The following is a 20,748-nucleotide window of genomic DNA, read 5'->3' as shown; positions in this document are numbered from 1 at the left end:
TTTATTGGACTTTAGCCTTGTATAATACAAAAAAAAAAAAGATAAAAATGTTTAACTCGTAATAAATTAAAATAAAAACTTTTGTATAAATCCAATATTTAATACCTATAAGAAAAATTCAAAGCTTATTAAAATAAGTGCAAATTAATTTTTTATTGGGTGAAAATAGTATTTTTTATGATAATAGATCGTAAAAGTGTTAATATTAAATGTGACATTGTTTGATTTAAAATATAGAAATCGAATCTTCTCATTTTTTTGGAGCAAAATTATGACTCTCTAATTTATAAAGTTTAAACAAAAAATAACAACAAACAAAACAAATTCACTGATTTGATATTAAAAAATTTTCAAAAATTTTCTTGCAAGTAATCCGATCTATCAATTACACATTCTCATAAAAAAAATAAAAAAATTATATACAAAACCAATAGAATTGGACTGTATGCACTCTTCGTCTAAAATAAAAAAAAAATTAGTATTAAAAAATGGTGATCCTGACTAACAAATTACCTTTTCAAATATAAATCATTTATATAAAATATAATAATAAAAAATTGAGATTTGTTGAATTAACCATTTATTATTTTTTTTAAATTTAAATGCATAAATTTACTGGCAAACTCTTAGGGTGTTAGCAGAGTTGTTAGAATCGAACCGATAATTAAATCGATCAGAATATTAATTTACTGATTTATTAATTTAACTGAAGAGTTACTGGTTGAATTGGTAAAATCGGTCCTACGTAAATAAAAAATATAAAATAGTCTAAAACCTAAAATTAAAATTTAAAAAATATATATTTTCACTAATATTTTAAAAACAATCAAGTTTCAACAAATTATAATATAGTTATTATCAATAAGTATATAAGATTCTAGTATTTCTTCATAATAAAGATTTTTTTAATTTTATTTTTATATTAAAATAAATATTTTTTATTTTAATAACTAATTAATTAATTTATATTTATTATATTATTATATATTATATGTATTTATTAAAAAATAATATTAATAAATATCATATAATCATAAAAAAATAATTATATTGTAATTAATAAAATATTTAATATTTTTTATTTATACATATTTAATTACATTTTCATTAATAATTATGAATAATAAAAAATATAATTAATTTAAATATAAATGAGTATAAAATTAAAATAATATCTAAAAAATTATTGTACCTTTTTAATATATAATTAATAATTAACATTTAAAACAATAAAAAATAACATAGTTTAGTGACAAGGAGAGCATACAACACAAAAAAGACCCAAATTTAAACTACATCTTCATCAATTTTAGAATTTTTTTTTTTCAAATGATTCAGTTGAACCAATTTTGAACGGTTTTCACCAACTTTGACCAATTCTATAAGTGATTTAAAAATTAGACCGGTCGGTCCAGTCCAATTCTTATGACTATGGCTGTTAATAGGCCTGGCAGCATGGACCCTATCCGCGGGTACCCAACCCGATCCAAGGACCATAAGCATGTGCAAAAAGTTCCTAGCCACTGAACCAAGGATACTTGTGTTATTTATAAGATATTTGTGTCATTATAATATTTTTTTTGTCAACCCGCGGGTAGGGTCGGATACCCGCGGGTTGAGCGCGGGTAGGGTTAGGGTTGGGTATTTCTCAACCCGCGGATAGGGTAGGGTTGAGTGTTAGTCAAAAACTCAACCCGCGGGTAGGGTTAGGGTTGGGTTCAAACCCTACCCTACCCTACCCATTGCCACCCCTAGCTGTTAACAGTAATCTATGGACTATTATTAATGTAGACAACCAAAATAAAATATGCATGTTATGGTGCCTATATATATTTGCTTAACTTACTAAAAAGAGATAAAAGTTAATATTTAAATTAAAAAATATAAAAGTAGATAAATTTTTTAATATTTAAATCTTATCACAAAAGGTAAGTTCAACAAATTCGACACTAAAATTATAGACACCATAGAATTTACCAAATAAAATAGGTGAATACTATAATGTCTATCATACTATACTTAAGTTACTAAAAAAATAAATAAATAATATTTAATAAATTTTAAATAATTTATTTTTTATTTTAAATATTTTATTTTTTATTTTAAAAGATAAATTAGACGATTTAGATATTACAACAAAGAAAGCTTCACCAATAAAATATTGCCTTGGCAGGGTTAAAAATTAAAATGCTCCAGTACCAGTAGTACCAAAACAAAACAACCGCTACACATTACGCCGCGATTAACACTGGAATAGCGAAGAAACTATTCTTCTTCTTCTTCGCGATTCCTTCAATGGCTTCGGGGCTTCAAAAGATTCTCACAAGATCAACAGCCAACACGAGATTCCTCGCCACTTCCCTCCAACGCGTTTCGCAAGTTCCCCCATTGAAACCCTCAGAACCGCAAACCCCTTCTATTCAACTCCCTTTCCCACCAATTCATCCGATTCCAGAAACGGAGTACTTTACCGCTTCTTGTTCCCCCGTGATTTTCCCTAGCTTCCCGTTTGGGTTTTTCTTAAATCCCATCCCCTCAATTGGGACTCCCTCGCCTGCGGATTCGCATGGTGGCTGTGGTGACGATGATTCAGGCAAGCTATGGGCCGATAGTGTGAAGAAGAAGAGGAAGCGGAAGATGAACAAGCACAAATACAAGAAGCTCAGGAAACGGATGAGGAGACAGACTTAGGGGAGGTGAGTCTGATTTTATTTTATTTTATTAATTTTGGGTAATGAGATTAGAAAATGCATTGAATATTTGAACTTGATGAATCGTTTTTTCGCTTGTTAGAAATCTGTCACAACTCAAAATGTTTTTCGTTGAAGTTTGATTTTTGTTTCATAGTTTTTGAGACGAGTCTCTTCCTTTCTAACCTGGTTGTTGGGGAATAAAGTATGTTCGAAGTTGAAAGAAATGTTTAGCAATTTGCCCTAGAATTTAGACATGGTTTATGATAGGATGTAATGTCACTGTTTGATCTAGCAAACCCTCCTAGGGAATGGGAAGGGAATGGGATATAGGGTAATTATTATTTTTATTGTTGCATTGGATAAGGTAAGAGGACAGGGGTGTGTGCGCGAAAATTTATTTGTGTGATGTATTATTACCCATGGAGTTTCAACATCGAATTATAAGGGCAAACACATTATGAGAACCAACAAGTTTCTGTCAATTTCTTCATGTGAGGTCTCATATATCTGTTCTTCACTTTTTGACTTGCATTTGAGAAACTTGTATTATTAATAAGTGGAAAATAGTACTTTATGATGGTGATTCTTTTACCTAGTAATGCTGGCCAGCTTTTGCACGTGGCATTGATCATACTGGGTTGTTACCACACTTGAACGAAGCTCTTTAAAGAGGATAAAAGATTTGGTTCATAGGATGGTAGTCTAGGAAAGTGTACGAGGTTCTTTTAATTACATATTGTTCCATGATTTGTGAAGTTTTACTCTTTAGTTCTGTTCAGAAAGTGTTTCCTACCGGAAGTTATCATGTATGAACAATGATTCTCTCTCCTTTATTTTCCTTTTTTCTTGTAATGAGTTGTTTCAAATAAGTTGATACACAAGAAAAATAATTAAGTGCAACAAATTAAATCCAATGATCCTGCCTTTTATGTTATATGTAAACAGTTGCTTTATACTCTTCAAATTAGCACTATTCCCTTATATTAGAATCTTTAGGAATTTTATGCCTAATAATTTTGTTTGTTTTCTTTTCCTTATCTCCACTAAGTACATGCTATGTGCTAATAATATCAGCCTAAAAATTTAGCTTAAACTCTTATTGAAGTCTCAGCTCTGTTTCCTCATGAAATGTATACTATTGACAATCTGGATTAGGAATATTTAACTATATCTTTGAAATCAAGAGAAAGCAAATAAGCATGTTAAATACTGCTCTTGAACAATTATTGTGAACTCTAATTTATGAGGTTGGTTTCTTTTGAACAAATTCAAGCATAAAATAGGATTTCAAAATCAGACAATACTTATTAGTTTAACTATTTAATTAAAATACGTCTATCTGTGTTTGAAGAATTTTGCAGACAGATGAAATAAGTATCTTTGGAAGGAGAAAAAGTAGAAATCGGGTTAGGGATTTTGTCTCTAGGGTTAACACCTAGAATACAATTACATAGACAGAAGCCAAGAGATGCTTTAAAAGAAATTCTTTAATATTTTGACCAATTGTAACATGGATTCCTAGCATGATCACTGATGCAGCTAAGAGGTTAGTTGCTGAAGTTTGCTGACTGTTGCTAAGTAAAATTGTCAGCATATGCAAGGATGTTCACTATATTTAATTTGACAAGGTAAAAAATCCAACATAAATAGTAAAACAGACAAACAGTGTCAGCTTACCAAACAATGCTGCATAAAATAGAGGGATGCTAGTGCACAGAACTTTCACTTGGTAGGGTTTGGAGAGGGAAGATACTCACACTCTTACTCATGGCAGCATAGAATTTGTTTATGGGATTTGAACCTGTGACCAGCGCATAATGCAAAGATTGTTGTTGCATAGATGCATAAAATATCATAGCTATCGCAGCCTATTTCATATGGTTTCACTTGTTGGAGTCTACCCATTTTCCCATTAGGAGAGAGACTGTTCTAAGGATTTGCATCATGACCGGGTAGGTATATGATATTAACCTTCCTCTTGCAGTGTTGCACTAAGGCTCCCCCACACATACCAGCTGTAGGCTTGAAAAAAGTGAAGCAAATTTTTGGAGGTTTTTGTGATTTTCGATCCTAGTTTTTCTTACAAGTAGAAAGAAAACTCTACATTACCAGATTCTTTGCCTCATCATAACAAGCTTTCTGGTGCATTAACTGTCCTTTTCTGCAACAGATATTTAGTTATGATTGCTCAAGTAAACAATTAGTATCTGGCTTTAATGCTTGGTGGATGATTTTATTTATCTCTTTATTCTATTTATTTATTTTTTGATAGAAAAGACATAATCACATTCAAATAGCATAGATACAAAAGAAATGGCTGTTTCCTAAATGGGTAAACACTATAACGTAGAATACCAGTCCCTTTGAATATCACATAGACAATCTTATCCCAAGTTTAACCAATTAATCATTAGTTGAAAAGAAATCACTATAACCCCAGAATTCCTTTCCAATCATATATACTAAAGTTCTAAAAAGACTATGGACTGCCACATTATCTTAGCTTCTTTATACGAGCCAAAGACTCTGAATTTAGTGAATACATAAGTTTATAGGGAAAACCCATGACTTTCCATACCAAAAATCCTAGTCCTGAAGAGTTTTGAGTAGCATCCTACAGAGGGTATTCAAATTCTCTCTACCAGCTTCTTTATGCTGGTTGTCTCTGCGGTTCAGTTGTTGCCAACCTATGATGGTGAAGATACAGTATTCTCAAAGATGTTTCCGTTTACCTATCTCGGTTAACTATTTTCAATTTCAGAAAATGACTAATACAGTTTCTTTTTCATTTTTTTAAGGTATGTTTTTATCCCTAATATTTGCAAGAAGTTTCAAAGTTACTCCTAACATTTTTACCAATTTCAACCCCAATGGTTGGAATAAGTTTAATTATATTTGTATCTGTTAACTATGTCTGTTAATATGGTTTAAAATTGACCTCAATTTTAAAATTTATAATCATTTTTGTCCATAATTGTATGGTTTATGTTTCAAAATTAACTTGATTGAACTATGATTAGTAGATAGCGTTAACACATAGAAATAGAATTGAAACGTATATCAAACGTCAAGTGTAAAATTTATATAAAATTAAATGTTAGGGTATTTTTAAAACTTCTTGCACACGTTAGGTACAAAAAATATATTTTACCATTTTTTTTTAATAATCTAGCTGGGAAAGATTGATGTTTTATGATTGTTTATCATTTTTGTAATCACAAAAATAAAATATTGCTATTTTCCCTCCTAGGATATGGTTGTATAGAGTACAGGTTGATATTTGTGATTTTTCTTTTCTTCTTATGATTAAATAGTCAGTGAGGTAAATATCATATATATACAAGAAAAAAATTAGAAATTATTTTTCGTATACAAAATTCAAGCTGTTTTGTAGCTCAATAATTTTTCTGCTTTCTCTCCTACAAAATTTACAGTTGTCTTATACCCTAGAGTAGACCAACAACCTTGGACGTTGCAATTGCATATGTTTATGAATTAAAGAAACTTTGAAATAGATATATAAATTCTGTTGGTTTTAAGTTAGTATAATCTGTTTTGGTGTCTCTGCCAACTCGCGGCCAAATATACATTAAGATGGAGATACAAAAAGGAAGGTGGAAAAATGGGTCTTCATTGATAAACTGCTACGGTGAATAATTTTAATACTAAAGTGAAGTGAAGAAAAACGGCTATAAAAGCTGATTCTTGTTGGGTATTCTTGCAGAAGCAAACCTCAATAGTAGTACTAGTATAATCAAGTCTCTTGCTTTAAAATAGATTGGTTAATGCTTTTTATTTAACTGGGTATTAATTGAGTCTATTCCAATTAATCAATAGTTTCTCTTTGCTTTATTTATATATCTCACATTTTCAAGTATCTCTTGTATATCATACTATTTGAAAAACAGGCGTCTGTTTTTTTCTGTTTCTTTCCCATTTGACGGGAAGATTGTTGGATGATTACTTATTTTATAAAATATTCGGATCCTTAAATTCAGAATAAACATGGCCCTATAATGCTGGCATCTCTGCCATTGGCCGTATCTATATGAGGAGCATTGCTTCAAGCATTGATTTTATGGTTCAGCCATTTTTTCTTTTGTCCTATATTCTCAAGTGTTTCATTGTTCCAATTTGTTGAGCTAGTCTTTTCCTGTATAGTGTAAAATATATATCATTCTTACTACATGTGAAAGATTTCTTATCATGAATGTGATTATGTTGAGGATATGATGTAGTCCATATGCTTCACCTTAATTTGACCCTATTCATTGTGGAATTATTATGTGCAGGTAACACCATTTTCGCAGCTGGGCCACCCTAGTTCTATAACTCCCATTTTGATTGGCCAATTCAAATAAAATTTTGTTTGGAGCTTATCAACACCTTGCTACTTACCGCTTCCCTGAATTATTTGGGGGGGGGGGGGGGGGGGGGGGGGGGCACCTCCATTTTGAATATTTTGGTCCAGGGATTTGTATCATCTGCTTAAATGTTTTCCCCTTATGTTAGTGCATTGAATCTTTGCTTTTGCCTTTTATGTATCTTTTTTTTTCTTTTAAAGAGGGAAGATTAGACATGATGGGAGGCATTACCCACGTTAACACTGCCACCTGTTCTTTTCAATTGCTTCTAACCATCAATTTAATGGTGCATCACCCAATGTTATTGTAATTACGTAAATGGGTGGGCTCTTTCTGCTGTGATTTATTGCATTTACTGTATGCTTGATTGGGGAGAAAAAACAAGGTAGAAAATTTACCTCATTTTATGTTTACCCTCAACTGAACATACCCTTAGCATTAAAAATATAGCTTCAGCTTAGATATAAGCTGTAGAAGTCATGGAAAGCATTTTCTTAAACAAAGACAGCTAGAAGATATAGCTAAGCTGAGTGCTTCCAAGCCCCCACCTTTCTCTTTCAGTGCTCTATTCATACAATCCAAAGAATAAACCAAACATTGCCCTTAAGCTCTATCCTTATTATTCTCTGATTTTAATATATTAATATTTTTTTGGTGTCTAATTAAAGATTTTAATATGTTATATCGGTGGTTATTTCTTACCACAATATGATGGTTAGCGACTTAGCATTTGTCGTCTTAGCTTGATTCCTGGCTTAGTTCCGGCAATCAGGGTCCACAGAGTGATTGACATGATTATGGATCATATCTTTACTTTTGGGAAATTTTTATCAAATGGCCCTGGCTGGAAATCCCACATACCATATGATATGCCGATACATGATTGGTTAAAGTGGTAAAATATTCTTTTCAATCATTGGATTGGAGTAACTGATTCTGGAAGAGTTATGTTCTCTCTAAGATCATCAATAGTGAAGCCGAGTTGTGTTTTTAGGGAACAATGATGAGCATTGGTATCATCTTCTTGTGTTTTTTCTTTCTGGGTTTTGCTTTTGCATGTTGATGAAGCTGACGTGTTTGATGAGCTCGAAATGAGGGCGCTGCCTAAGGATCACAAAATCTAAACTGGTTTTGTTGCATTCCTTTGTCCAATTATGATTATGATCTTACCAACCTTTGACCAAATAGACACTTGGATTTGTAATTCCATCGTTGGAAAAGATATGTACATATTTTTTTTCAGAATCCTTTTTGTAATCTAGGATAGGATGGTTTCACAAATAGTTCATTTCAATGATGTATTTTCAAGGGTTAATATAGTCTTAACATGACGAATGAGTTAAATTGAAAAATTGGTGACATAAAAAATGAAGATATCGAAGGATTTGAGTTTTAGTCTATTTAAAAAATGACGATATGATTCTTTGATTGTCTGTGTGTTACGTTGCATTAATATTAGTTTTGGTATATCATTTTTTTTAACCAGGGTACCAACTAGAATTTGTTACCAAAATGTCATTATTTTTCAAACTATTTATTTAAGTATCACCGTTTTGCCATGTCACACTGGCTAAAGCGGGATGCGCCCGTTGGAGAAATGCTTTTACGTTCTCTGTCTTTCTGAATGAAGACGTTTAACCAATAAGAGTCTTCTTCGTTAAAGGCGATGAAGAAAATATTGTCTTTACGCTAAGCGCAAATGTGCCTTTGTTGACATATCAAGTTAAAAAATATTGTTGATTTATATAATATACATAATTAATAATTAATTAATGTAAATATAAATATAATATAATGTTGCACCTTCTCCATCCTTCTCAGCATCAAGGACTTGAGAAAGGTGCATGAGAATTGTCGTAAGCTTGACATTTTTCATCTTTAGAAGCTCTTTAAAGTACTTTTATTGATGAATGTAGATGTTCTTTTTCAGAGTATGATATGATATGAAGTCTTAAAATAAACTTGAGCTCTCCCATCATATATATATATATATATATATATATATCTTTTAATCTAATAAATCAAAAGCTATTCTATTATGAATCTAAATTCTATTAAAAAATTATCTAACCAATTGGACTAAAACCCCATTTTAGTCCATGAGATTCACGCGATTACTCATTTTGGTCCTCGAGATTTAAAATTACCTATACTTGTCCTCCAGATTTAGATATGGGCACCAATGTGGTCCCTCAACCCTTTCCGGTGATGACTCAGCAAACGGAGTGCCTTGGTGGCACCCTCCCTGTCACGCTGGACCTTGCAACGGCTAGCTGACGTGGCGAGGGTTGTATTTGTACCCAATTTAGTCCTTAAAACCTAATTTTCTCTCATTTATTTGAGTTAGGTTCTTCTTCAACTTCCGTCTTCCTTCCTCTTGTCTTCTTATTCTTCTTTATCTTCTTCTTCTTGTCGTTATTTGTTATATATTCTTCTTCTTGTTGTTTTTAGTTTTGTTAAATCATGTGTAAGTCACAGAAATACCACTAATTAAATTATTCATTCCATTCAAATATTTTTGCACAATACATATTCCATTACATTACATTACACATGAATCTTCCATCATTTTTCTTCAAAATTTGTAACACATCACTAACAAAAACACTACCATCATAAACACAGCTACCATCAACAAATGGGTCATAAATTTTTGACTTCTTACAGCATCTTCCAACCTCCTAACGCTCCATGCTAGGTTCATCTTCATTCCACCATTGACTCTATCAGAATCTGTTATTCCAGCACTTTTCTCTTGTTCAATGTCAGTCCAAACAAACATACCACACCAAGTCTTTTCTCTTGTTTGAAATAAACTAACAAAAGATGATGAAATAAAGCAGGCAAAAACAAATAAACAAAATATCATATATTTAACTTACATTATAATTGGGACATCTAAAAAATAGTTTGTTTGGATTTGATTATGTTCCAGACCATCGTAGAACTGGACGATAACCATACCCACACCATTCCGACACTCTCGCACTTCTGTTTCGGCTTTGTGACGTGGCCCAGTTACTGCTTTAAGGAGAGCGAATTGAGTTTCCAGCTGCAATGCTTCCACCACCCATCATGGTGCTGCAATTAATAACGACAAATGACAAATATTTAATAAGAAGAAGAGCAACAAGAAGAAGAAGAAGATAAAGAAGAATAAGAAGACAAGAGGAAGGAAGACGGAAGTTGAAGAAGAACCTAACTCAAATAAATGAGAGAAAATTAGGTTTTAGGGACTAAATTGGGTACAAATACAACCTTCGCCATGTTAGCTAGCCGTTGCAGGGTCCAGCGTGGCAGGGAGGGTGCCACCAAGGCACTCCGTTTTCTGAGTCATCACCGGAAAGGGTTGAGGGACGACATTGGTGCTCGGATCTAAATCTGGAAGACAAGTATAGGTAATTTTAAATTTCGAGGACCAAAATGAGTAATCGCGTGAATCTTAAGGACCAAATTGGGGTTTTAGTCAACCAATTGATTGTTATACATATAAAATAGGATTTAACCTTTGGTACTTACTTAATTATTCAATTAAGTCAAATTAATTTTCTCCCATCATATTTATTTCAACATGAACAAACTCCATTATCTTTTAACGAATAAAACTAACATAAAAATTGTATTATCTAATCAAAATAAATCTCATTGTTTAATAATTAAATTTTTACAGAAATTAAACTATCTTGCCGAAAAATCGTTTGAGGTTTATTTGAGTTACTACTCTAAAAATTTATTAAAAAGTTTTATAATTAGTACTTATTTAGGTGTCATTAAATTGATAAAAAAAGATTTTGATAAATTTTTTTTATTTTTTAACGTGTTTAGTAAATTTTTAGTAATAAAAATAAAATCACTAACAAAATAAAAAATATATTTTTTAAAAAATTATCATTTACATTTTTTTTAAAAAAATTTCTTAAATTTTATTTCACATAATAAATAAATAAAAAATATTTTTATATTATTATATACAAACATAATTAATAAATAAAAAATTTGTTATATAAAATATCTAAACATAAAATTATTTTTATTTTTTTATAAAATTTAAAAAAATAACAAAAAATTTTTTAAAAGCTTACCAAACAAAGCATTAACCCGTAGCATTTCCTTTGTCTAATACACACACGTAATCAAGTTATAATTCCGTTTGATAACAATAATAACTGGACGTAGCCCCGTAAGAGTAGTTATTATTATTGATAGCACATTTCGAAAGGGGGGATGTCCCAATCATGCAAATTAATCATGAATGTACCAAAAAAATAAGAAATAAAAAAATGAATGATCAATGAAACCAGCTTAGAAGCTAAAAGAAGGGGTTGCAGAAAAGAAAAACACGCAGGCAACACAAAGAGCTCACTTTCACTATCACCACCACCTTTCCTTCCCAAAAGAAAAATAAATAAATAAATAATTAAAAAGAAAGAAGAAAAGAAAAAGAAAAAGTAGTAGTAGAAGAAGAAAGATCTGAAGCTCTGAACCAATTCACTCCTAATTAGAAAAACCCAGAGAGAGGAGGGTGTCATTGTTTTTGTTATGGGGGGAGTGACGTCATCAATGGCGGCGAAGTTCGCGTTCTTCCCGCCAAGTCCGCCGTCGTACAAGCTGGTACGGGACGAGATGACGGGGCTGCTGCTGCTCACGCCGTTCCCACACCGTGAGAACGTCGAGGTGCTGAAGCTGCCGACGCGCCGGGGAACGGAGATAGTGGCGGTTTACATTCGGCATCCAATGGCCACGTCCACAGTCCTGTACTCCCATGGAAACGCCGCCGATCTCGGCCAGATGTACGAGCTCTTCATCGAGCTCAGCATCCACCTCCGTGTCAACCTCATGGGGTCCTCTCTCTCTCTCTCTCTCTCTCTCTCTCTCTCTCTCTCTCTCTCTCTCTCTCTCTCTCTCTTTCTTTGTGTTTAATTCACTGCTTTTTGGTGCTTTGCTCTCATGTTTTCTGGTGGTTGAGTTTCTGTCAAGTTGGCTTTGAAAGAGGAAGAAATTGATGATCATATCTGTTATTTTGAAGAATTTTCTTGGTTCAGTAATATTCATGGAGTAATTTTTACTTTTAGCTTTCACATATTCATAAGCACATTTTACAATGAAACATTGATACTATAGGTTTGTTATTTAAGTATTCTAACAAACAATTCTACAATAAATTCATAAGTCTGGGCGTGCAAATGACCAGAATGACAGATATCATGAACCAAGTCTGTAAATACTAAAAATGTAGTTGCATTTAATATCTCGTGAATGTATGAATTCCTTAATACTTTCCCTATTTAGTAAATAGAGCTTGGGAGAATGATCAGAGTGGTGTTTTTTGGAGGTTTTTGTGGGTTCTACGTCTGTTGAGTGGAATCAATGAATGGTAATTCGGACTCCTTGGGGATGATTGTTGTCTGTTTTTCAGCTAAAAAGTCCTTGTGTAGTGTTCTGGTACGAGTGATGCATATTTGAGTTTCATTTATAAACTGAAGGACTAAATTGGGAGACGTGAAAGTTGTGATCAGTTGGGGATATTCCTGAATGAATTGTGTTGTTTGATTTTCATGTTACCAGGGTTTGTAGGTGTAATGATACTAATTTGTGAACCTTTTTTGCATAATCTTTCAAGTGCATGTTATCTTTGAATATATGGGAATCTAGCTTCAGTGTGGTTGGTGTGTTCAGAATTGCAGTAACCTTTAGTACTGCAGCGCTGTTAAGCTGTGCCTCTACAATTGTGTTTGCAGCTCATGAACTTGGAGCAAAATCAGCAATAACTTATTCTTGCTGGCTGAAATCTATCTGACTTGTTAAATATCCACTTTGGATTAAAATCACAGAAATATGGACTACTTTGTCTCTAATGCATTGCTTAGAATTGGAGCTCAATTTGAAAGAAAAAAGTTTTAAGATGGTGGTGATTCTTATAATTATTATCTATAATTTTATGTAGGTACGACTATTCTGGATATGGACAGTCGTCTGGGAAGGTTGGTATTATTTTTCAAGAATACGAAATGCTTGTCTAATTTGTGTTCTGCGTAACTGTGGGCGTGACATGATGATAGAACTAAACTCATCTACTTAGGAGCATTATTTTTCCTGAACTGCAGCCAAGTGAGCAGAATACATATTCCGATATCGAGGCTGCATACAAGTGTCTACAAGAAAGCTATGGCACCAAGCAGGAAGATATAATCCTTTATGGACAATCTGTTGGCAGTGGCCCTAGTTTGGATCTTGCAGCTAGGTTGCCTCAATTAAGAGCTGTTGTTCTGCATAGTCCCATACTTTCTGGCTTAAGGGTCATGTATCCGGTTAAGCACACATACTGGTTCGACATATATAAGGTAGTATATATTTTCTATTTCTAATTATTTCCTCATTCATACTCCTTGATCTAATTTGACGCTCTTTGAGTTGTGTTCTGCAGAATATCGACAAAATTCCACTAGTTAATTGTCCTGTTCTCATAATCCATGTAAGTATGCTTCATACAAATTCTTTGTGCTATATAACTGCATCTGTTATTTAGTTTTATGCGCTTAGCTTCGTGACTATTTTCAGTCTTTCGACATTTTTGTTTTCTTAGCTTACTGTCTAATATGCTTTTGGTACATATGTTTCCTTATGCACAGATTTCTGTTAGTGCCAGATATTCAATCTAGAAATTAAATGGTTTCTATATTTTAAGTCTAGAACAATAAATGATAAAGAAAAGAATGTTCTATAGAAGGGAAACTAGATGAAGCGTAATGGAAAAACACAAGGAAAAGAAGGGAGAAGTGTATAATACTGGGGAAAAGTATAATTGTAGGCATAGCCTTTTCGAAGAAATGTGGCTACCTAATGATCTACTGATCACAGGGTCACAGACTCACAGGTTCTAGTTGTTGATACAGAATCAGCATCTCGACTCACAGGCAAAAAGCTGTGTCCATCTAACACTCTAAACCTCAGCTTCTTGAAATCTCGCATACTATGTATGTATATTTCTTGTCTGTGGAAAGGGGCTCCATGCATACTTTAGTGTGATTGTGTCTATGCTGCAACAGGCGATGAGATATTCATTTAGAGAATCTCCGTTTACATTATCTCTCATGATTGAAACATATGCAACATTGTACAGATTTCAGTGTTTCTACTATAAATGAAAGACCTTAGTCTTCTCTATTAACTAGTAAATCTCATCTTTCAGTTTTTTTTTGCAACACTTGCTACTGCATTGTTTACCAAAAATGGATAAGCTGAGATCAATACATAAATTCCACTATTCCAGTATTAGATTTTGAAATGTGTTGTCCTACACTTAGGTAGCATTTGAACGTTGAATAACAGATAACTCATTGACACATTCAAGGAAATCAACAGTTTCCCTTTCCTTTTCCTTAATCAGACACTTGAGGATGTAAAAAACTTGTCCATTTCAATGTTTGTTCCTTACAAATATTTATTTAATGATGAATTTGATTAATATCTTCTGATTGCAGCTACCCATGGTTTTGTTTTTCATTGTGTGCAGGGTACTGCAGACGAAGTTGTTGATTGCTCCCATGGTAAGCAACTCTGGGAACTGTGTAAAGAGAAGTATGAACCACTGTGGCTCAATGGAGGTAACCACTGCGATTTGGAGCTATTTCCTGAGTATATTAAACATCTGAAGAAGTTCATAACAACAGTGGAGAAGTCCACATCCCAACGATTCTCTTTCCGAGGCACAACAGATAAGTTCGAGCAGCCTCGAAAGAGTACAGATATTTTCGAAGTAACTAGAAAGAGCACTGATTGCAGAGAAAAGCCAAGGAAGAGCACAGACAGGCCTGAGAAACTGAAAAATTTGTCCAGTAATGCTGACATGTTGGAGAAATTGAGAATGTCTTTCGATCGGAAGGATAGGTCCCGGAGGAGTGTAGATTGCCATGAGAAGTCTCGAAAAAGCATCGAGCATCCATTGGAAAAGGCAAGAAAAAGTGTTGATCGGCTAGACAGAATAAGGACGGGATAGAAGGATAATTCATTGTTATAATCAAATTATATTGATGCACGGATTGGTTTCATGGGGTTCTTTTTTTTTTTTTTCCTTTGAAAAAAAAGAAGCAAAATTGTTATTCTTGTTGTGTACGGACTTATTGACAGAGATTGGTAAATATTGCTACTCAAGAAAGTTTCTGGTTTTACAGTGGGAATCACTTTTTGTTCAGATGGTAATACCCCCTTTTGTTTCGCATTTCTTGTCCATATTTGAAATAAAGCTTCATTTTTGTCTAATTAAGATTTTGAAATAACTTGATCCTTTCATTCATTGCATATAGGCTTATATATACACAAAGATGATGACAAAAAGAAAACATGGAAAAAAAGGAAAATCATACAAAATATGAACCTAAAATATAAATAAGCTGTATAAATAGATGAAGGTTTTGGAACTCTAATCGCTCCCGTTGATGACATCTTCATCACATCATCGGCTTCATCATCTTCAGTGGACTCCAAGTTTGAAATTTGGATAATATCATTTTGATGGGCTTTTAAATCTGTTTATTGTATGTAAATCTATTGCATTAATTACTTGCACTGCAAAAAATTTAACTAATGGTCATAACGTCAGGTAAGAGTAGTTTGGCTTTCCTTCTTTTCCTTCAAAGAGTACTGTTACCAACCTGTTTATTTGCCGACCTACAATCACCAAGATGAACTAGTTATATATAAATACACGTGTTGTTTAACTCATTTACAACATGTATTTTGTATTTTAACATGTATTTTATCCTAGCCGCTGATTTTAATGTACATCTAACATGGTCGTTAAGAGTACCTGGAATCGCCAAGTTCGACTATGGCAGAAGGTGGAAGGCGACCGATGCTGATTGCATGAACTGTTGAGAAGAGTGGAAACTGCTCTACCCATCCTCGATCACTTAGAACCTCATAAACCTCTTTTGCAGTTAATACACCCTAATTATCACAAATATATTAACATTACCGGTTTTAAAAAATCATGCATATATAATTAGAAAAATATTAGCTGACCAATATTTTTCTTTGTTTTTGCCTTACATTAACTAATTGGGACCAAGGATTGTACCTGCAATTTCTGGCCATTAAGCAACTCTGCCTCAAGCTGATCAAAAGACCTACAAAGTAGAAATTAAACAAATATGTCAGATAGAACTAAATTTTTATTATTTTTCTTAATTTACTCGTAAAGATACTCAGGTTCAGAGGTGAAAAACAAACCGCTTCCCTTGATTTTTTGCATAAGCATCAGCAACTTTCCTGTTTCTTCCACCCACTGCCATAATAAAGAAAAACAAAATCCTCCTTTAAAATTGAACTATCAATATTATATGAATTTTTAAAGTATGAAATAATGATTTGAAACGAAACAAATAATAATTAAATCCATTTTCTTACAGCATGTGGTTATAAGGTCAGCTACACCACAACTTTCAAAAAATGTGCTATCCTTAACCGATGGAAACAACATCTTTGAAAACTTTATCATCTCTTTCAGACCAATTCGCATGATTGCAGCCTACACATATGGAGAACCCAAATTAAGAAACAAAATGAACAAAGAAAAATAATATGAAATAAAAAATGTTGTCTTACTTTAGTGTTGTTTCCCATCTCCATGCCATCAACAAAACCTACCAAAATTTGTGTTATTTTATAAAATGTGAAGGAGGAAACCACAAATTAAATTGTGAATATTGTGCAACAAACCTGCGGCTATGGCCACAATGTTTTTCAGAGTTCCACACATTTCGACACCTTCCACATCTTGGACCTAATAAATTATAATGTAACAAGCCAACAAAACATAAAATATTTTAGGTTGAGAAAAATGATGTATAAACAATTTTTCAAGATTTCAAACTACATCATCAATTAACCAAAGATCTCTCTTCATTTTGTGCACTTATTTCTTTATTAAAATTCAATGAATGGAAGCTTGGTGATTAATTATTGAATATGTTGTTTGTTTGACACCTTTTAAAAATTCAATTTTCATTACTCTTTTGAAAAACACTTGTAATAAAATCTTTTAATGAATAACTTACAATTTTCTCGGTCTTCATGTTTAAATTGTTTAGAATATGTTTGTAATAAGTTATTTGTGTTCAAATATATGTGTTATTTCATACAATTTTAATATATTTATTATTTCCAGATGATTGATTTTTTTTTAGGTATCTATAATTCTATATCAGTTATTTATTTATTTATTTATTTTAAGTTGTTGCTTATCAAGCAAAGATGTGCTAAACTAAGTAAGTATTCCTATATCAACTTTATATTAAAGATGTACCAAACATTGTTTTTTTTTTTTCAATTTTTGAATGTTAGTAATTTTTTTAGTTGAATTCTACAAATGGAAGAAAAGAACTCACGGCTGACACAATGAAATAGGGAGTTCCAAACAACTGAACCCATTTCTCAGCAGCTTCTTTATTTTTGCTGTATCCAACCGTTGCTTCACTAAATTTCTCCAAGGCTATCTAGTAAAACATCACACATTATTAGAAAATTATACCATATATAATAATATATAAGCTTAATTAAGCATGGTTAATTAGACTACCTCGTTTGCTATGTTAGCCCCCATCAAAACAGAACAATTGATTCCTAATGTTTTGGAAATGAGGGTGGAAATCATGCATGGCCCTTCCTTCTTCACCTCCATTCCTTTCACAAGGGAAATACCTTCTGTGTCTTTCCCTATTTTCCCAACAAGTTTTTTGCATATTCCTTCCATGAATTGATGTGGACTTACGAATACCAACATATTCGCACCCTTTACTGCAAATTTCGCAAAACAATAATTAATGGAACAAAACTTGATTTACAAAAACAACCCATGTTAATATAAATCGGTAGATTTTCCATTCCCCATTTTTTTTTTAGTTTATGTTTGCAAAATTCTAAATTTGTTTCTATATATATATATATATAGACTCTCTTATTATTGTAAATTTGTAATATTAATTAGATTTTTAAATTTTAGTTAGTTTAATATAAAAATATATAAATATATAATTTTTTTTATTTGTATATTAGTTTAAAAAAATTATTTTTTTATTGTGTTATTTCAAAACAAACTAAAAATGATTCAAATAAGCAATCTATTTAACTCATCAGCTCAGACGAGTTATGTTGAACTAGTATTTTTATGGTTCACCAAAATAGCATATCAACATGTTTTTTTCAATTCTAGCTTGTTGCTCAAGAAGAACCGATTCAGACCTACTCCTTTGGCATATCTATACCTAAATTGGCATCTTTTATGACTTAATTCATCTTAAATTAAAAATAAAATATATATTATTTTTAAATGCAAACTTATTTTATCATTTTCATGTATTACTAACAAAGAATTCGTATTTACTTGTACATTTTGATATTATTCGATAGTAATTCAAAATACTTATCATTAATTCGTTTGGGTACAAGCAACTAGTATTTTAGTTTTACATTATATATCAACTGAAATTCAAAATATTGTAATATAAGGTGGAAAGTTTATCAATATATTCTATTTTATACTATGATTTGTAAAAAAAAAAGGGAAAAAAAAAGGAGAGAGAATAAAATTATTAGTCGTTTCATAATATTTTATCACACTATGGAATACATACACAAGTAACCCGACCGGTAGACTGGTAGAGTTTAGGTTTTTAAATAAAACTAAGAGTAATGTTATATGCATACCAAAATCAGTTATCGAAGTCAGTTATCAGTATAAAATGTATGTTGAAATATAAATACATATTAAAAAAATTTAATCAAACATGTATTATTTATACATAAATATATTGGTGGCTGATTTTAATGACTAATTTTAATATACAAGTAGTATTTTTGTAAAATTAATGAGTTAGATAGTCATTATTCAATATACCTCATCAAAGGGACTAAGTGTACTTTATTGTATCTTTTATTTTCAAATCTAACCTCTAGCTTTCAGAAACAATAAGTTAAAATAGGATTATAGTATATCTTTGCTTTTATGTATCTAAGTTACAAAGATGTGTATGCATGCCAAAAAGAGTCACAATGTATGTATAGGACACTGAAATTTAGGGAGGAAAAAAAATAATGGAAAAAATATTAAACCTGCACTTTCAACGTCAGGGTCTGCAACTACATTTTTTCCAAGCTTGATTCCAGGGAGATATTTGACATTTTCCTGGAAAAACAATACTTAGTCATTCAACGAGAAAATATTATTATTATTATTATTATATGCTCATTGGAGAATGGATGTGTGCTTAGTACTCACATTGGTTCTATTGATTACATCGGTAAGCTTCTCCCCACTTGGCAATTTCTCTTCGAACACCCACATTCTTACCTCATCTAAACATTTCAATGGATGAAGTGTGTTACATGAAGTTATGAACAAACAGTGAGACTTGTTTTCTCTAATTATATGAAAATTGGTCACGTTATTAATGGTAAAGAAGTTTACATTTTGATAGTTAAATGATTGTTGAATAAATATAATAGTCAATGATTGCACAGAAAATACTTAAATTCTTTATATATATAAGAAGTATCCAAGAAAAGGTTCTATGGTACAATAATTTACCATAAAAAAATATTGACATTTAATTAATAATGTCAAATATATATATACACTCCTAAAAGAATTAATTTTAGCTAGCTATCCTAACACAACATTATTAACCATTAAAATTGGTTTGTGTTTGAAAGATAACAAACATGAGAATGTATGCATGGTACTATTGCTATGTATACATGCATGCAGGAATATAAAGTAGAAGAAGAAATGTGTACCATCGAAGGAGCTGAGTCGAACGGTGTTAGAAGCAATGAGCTTTGCCGCAACACTGCCCCAATTGCCACTTCCAACAACTGTCACTTTGTTCTTCATTGGATCTATTTGGGTTATGAGAGAAGAAGAGAACTAAACAAAAAGGATAAAAAAATGAGAGATAATGAAAGGGAAGAATTTAAGCAGAGGGAAGAAGAAGAAAATAGTGAATATAAGTGAAGTGATTAAGAGGCCATACACGTTTCCAAAGAAACTAAGTTCATGCAGTTAAATGCGGGGATTCCATAAAACTTTCCTACGGTACACCTTGGACAAGATTAGTACTACGTCGTTTATAATTATTACCTGCTTATAATTTAATTATTACCTTCATAATAAAAATAATAATATTGTGCTTTTATTCCATTGATAGCTTGTTGTTAATAGAGTGGCAAAAAATAGTCCAATTTTTCTTGTATTAAAAATTTAAAAAACATTTAGTAAATTGCTTTTAAGAAAGATCCTTTGTATTTTTACACATTCATTAATTCTATATTTAAATGCAGCAATTCAGGATATTTTTTATTAAAAACTTTATATACGTTAATTTTGGATAACAAAACTAGTCAAATTTTATTTAGTTTAGTTTTTAAAAAATTATAACTACTCAATCAATTTATACTTACCCATATAACTTTATTTGAACGGTGGGTTTAATTTATTATATTAATATTTATAAAATTATTAATCAATATATAACAGGTATGCTTAACCGGTTTTGTAGTTGTAATCTTTGTATTTTATCACATATAACTTACAAGAAGTGCTCCTCACAATTTTTATTAGATTTGTGTATTCATAGATGTTTGTGTAATAATCTGATGATCTTTGTAAAATATTTCACACAATGTAATAGAGCTTG

General features: G+C 31.7%; 2 protein-coding genes across 2 annotated transcripts; one reads left to right on the top strand and one right to left on the bottom strand.

The window, feature by feature from the left end:
* Positions 1-11,376: 11,376 nt before the first annotated feature.
* Positions 11,377-15,281, top strand: LOC130933107 (uncharacterized). The gene is made up of 5 exons (XM_057862616.1): positions 11,377-11,898; positions 13,002-13,038; positions 13,162-13,398; positions 13,482-13,529; positions 14,571-15,281. Exons 1-5 carry the CDS (start codon positions 11,597-11,599, stop codon positions 15,051-15,053), a joined length of 1,107 nt encoding a protein of 368 aa, XP_057718599.1. The 5' UTR covers positions 11,377-11,596; the 3' UTR covers positions 15,054-15,281.
* Positions 15,282-15,687: 406 nt separating this feature from the next.
* Positions 15,688-19,946, bottom strand: LOC130934641 (glycerol-3-phosphate dehydrogenase [NAD(+)]-like). Its single transcript, XM_057864191.1, has 12 exons — positions 19,850-19,946; positions 19,332-19,408; positions 19,166-19,238; positions 17,634-17,851; positions 17,443-17,550; positions 16,775-16,838; positions 16,661-16,698; positions 16,463-16,583; positions 16,286-16,340; positions 16,134-16,182; positions 15,864-16,003; positions 15,688-15,724 (listed from the first exon to the last, which is right to left on the bottom strand). The coding sequence occupies exons 1-12, from the start codon at positions 19,944-19,946 to the stop codon at positions 15,688-15,690; spliced, it is 1,077 nt and encodes a 358-aa protein (XP_057720174.1).
* Positions 19,947-20,748: the final 802 nt, after the last annotated feature.

This window comes from Arachis stenosperma, chromosome 6 (genome assembly GCF_014773155.1).
Source record: "Arachis stenosperma cultivar V10309 chromosome 6, arast.V10309.gnm1.PFL2, whole genome shotgun sequence".
Classification (NCBI taxonomy): Eukaryota; Viridiplantae; Streptophyta; class Magnoliopsida; order Fabales; family Fabaceae; genus Arachis; species Arachis stenosperma.
Note: the sequence above shows the minus strand (reverse complement) of the source record. Positions and strands in the feature narration are given on the sequence as shown.

What these genes read in the sequence shown, in the direction of transcription:
- LOC130933107 (XM_057862616.1), top strand. Translation starts at nt 11,597, where the DNA reads ATGGGGGGAGTGACGTCATCAATGGCGGCGAAGTTCGCGTTCTTCCCG. An exon ending in ATGGACAGTCGTCTGGGAAG is followed by an intron (nt 13,039 to 13,161) that starts GTTGGTATTATT and finishes CCTGAACTGCAG; the next exon opens with CCAAGTGAGCAGAATACATA. An exon ending in ACTGGTTCGACATATATAAG is followed by an intron (nt 13,399 to 13,481) that starts GTAGTATATATT and finishes TGTGTTCTGCAG; the next exon opens with AATATCGACAAAATTCCACT.
- LOC130934641 (XM_057864191.1), bottom strand. Translation starts at nt 19,946, where the DNA reads ATGAAGAACAAAGTGACAGTTGTTGGAAGTGGCAATTGGGGCAGTGTT. An exon ending in AGATGGGAAACAACACTAAA is followed by an intron (nt 16,584 to 16,660) that starts GTAAGACAACAT and finishes CCATATGTGTAG; the next exon opens with GCTGCAATCATGCGAATTGG. An exon ending in GCAAAAAATCAAGGGAAGCG is followed by an intron (nt 16,183 to 16,285) that starts GTTTGTTTTTCA and finishes TCTACTTTGTAG; the next exon opens with GTCTTTTGATCAGCTTGAGG.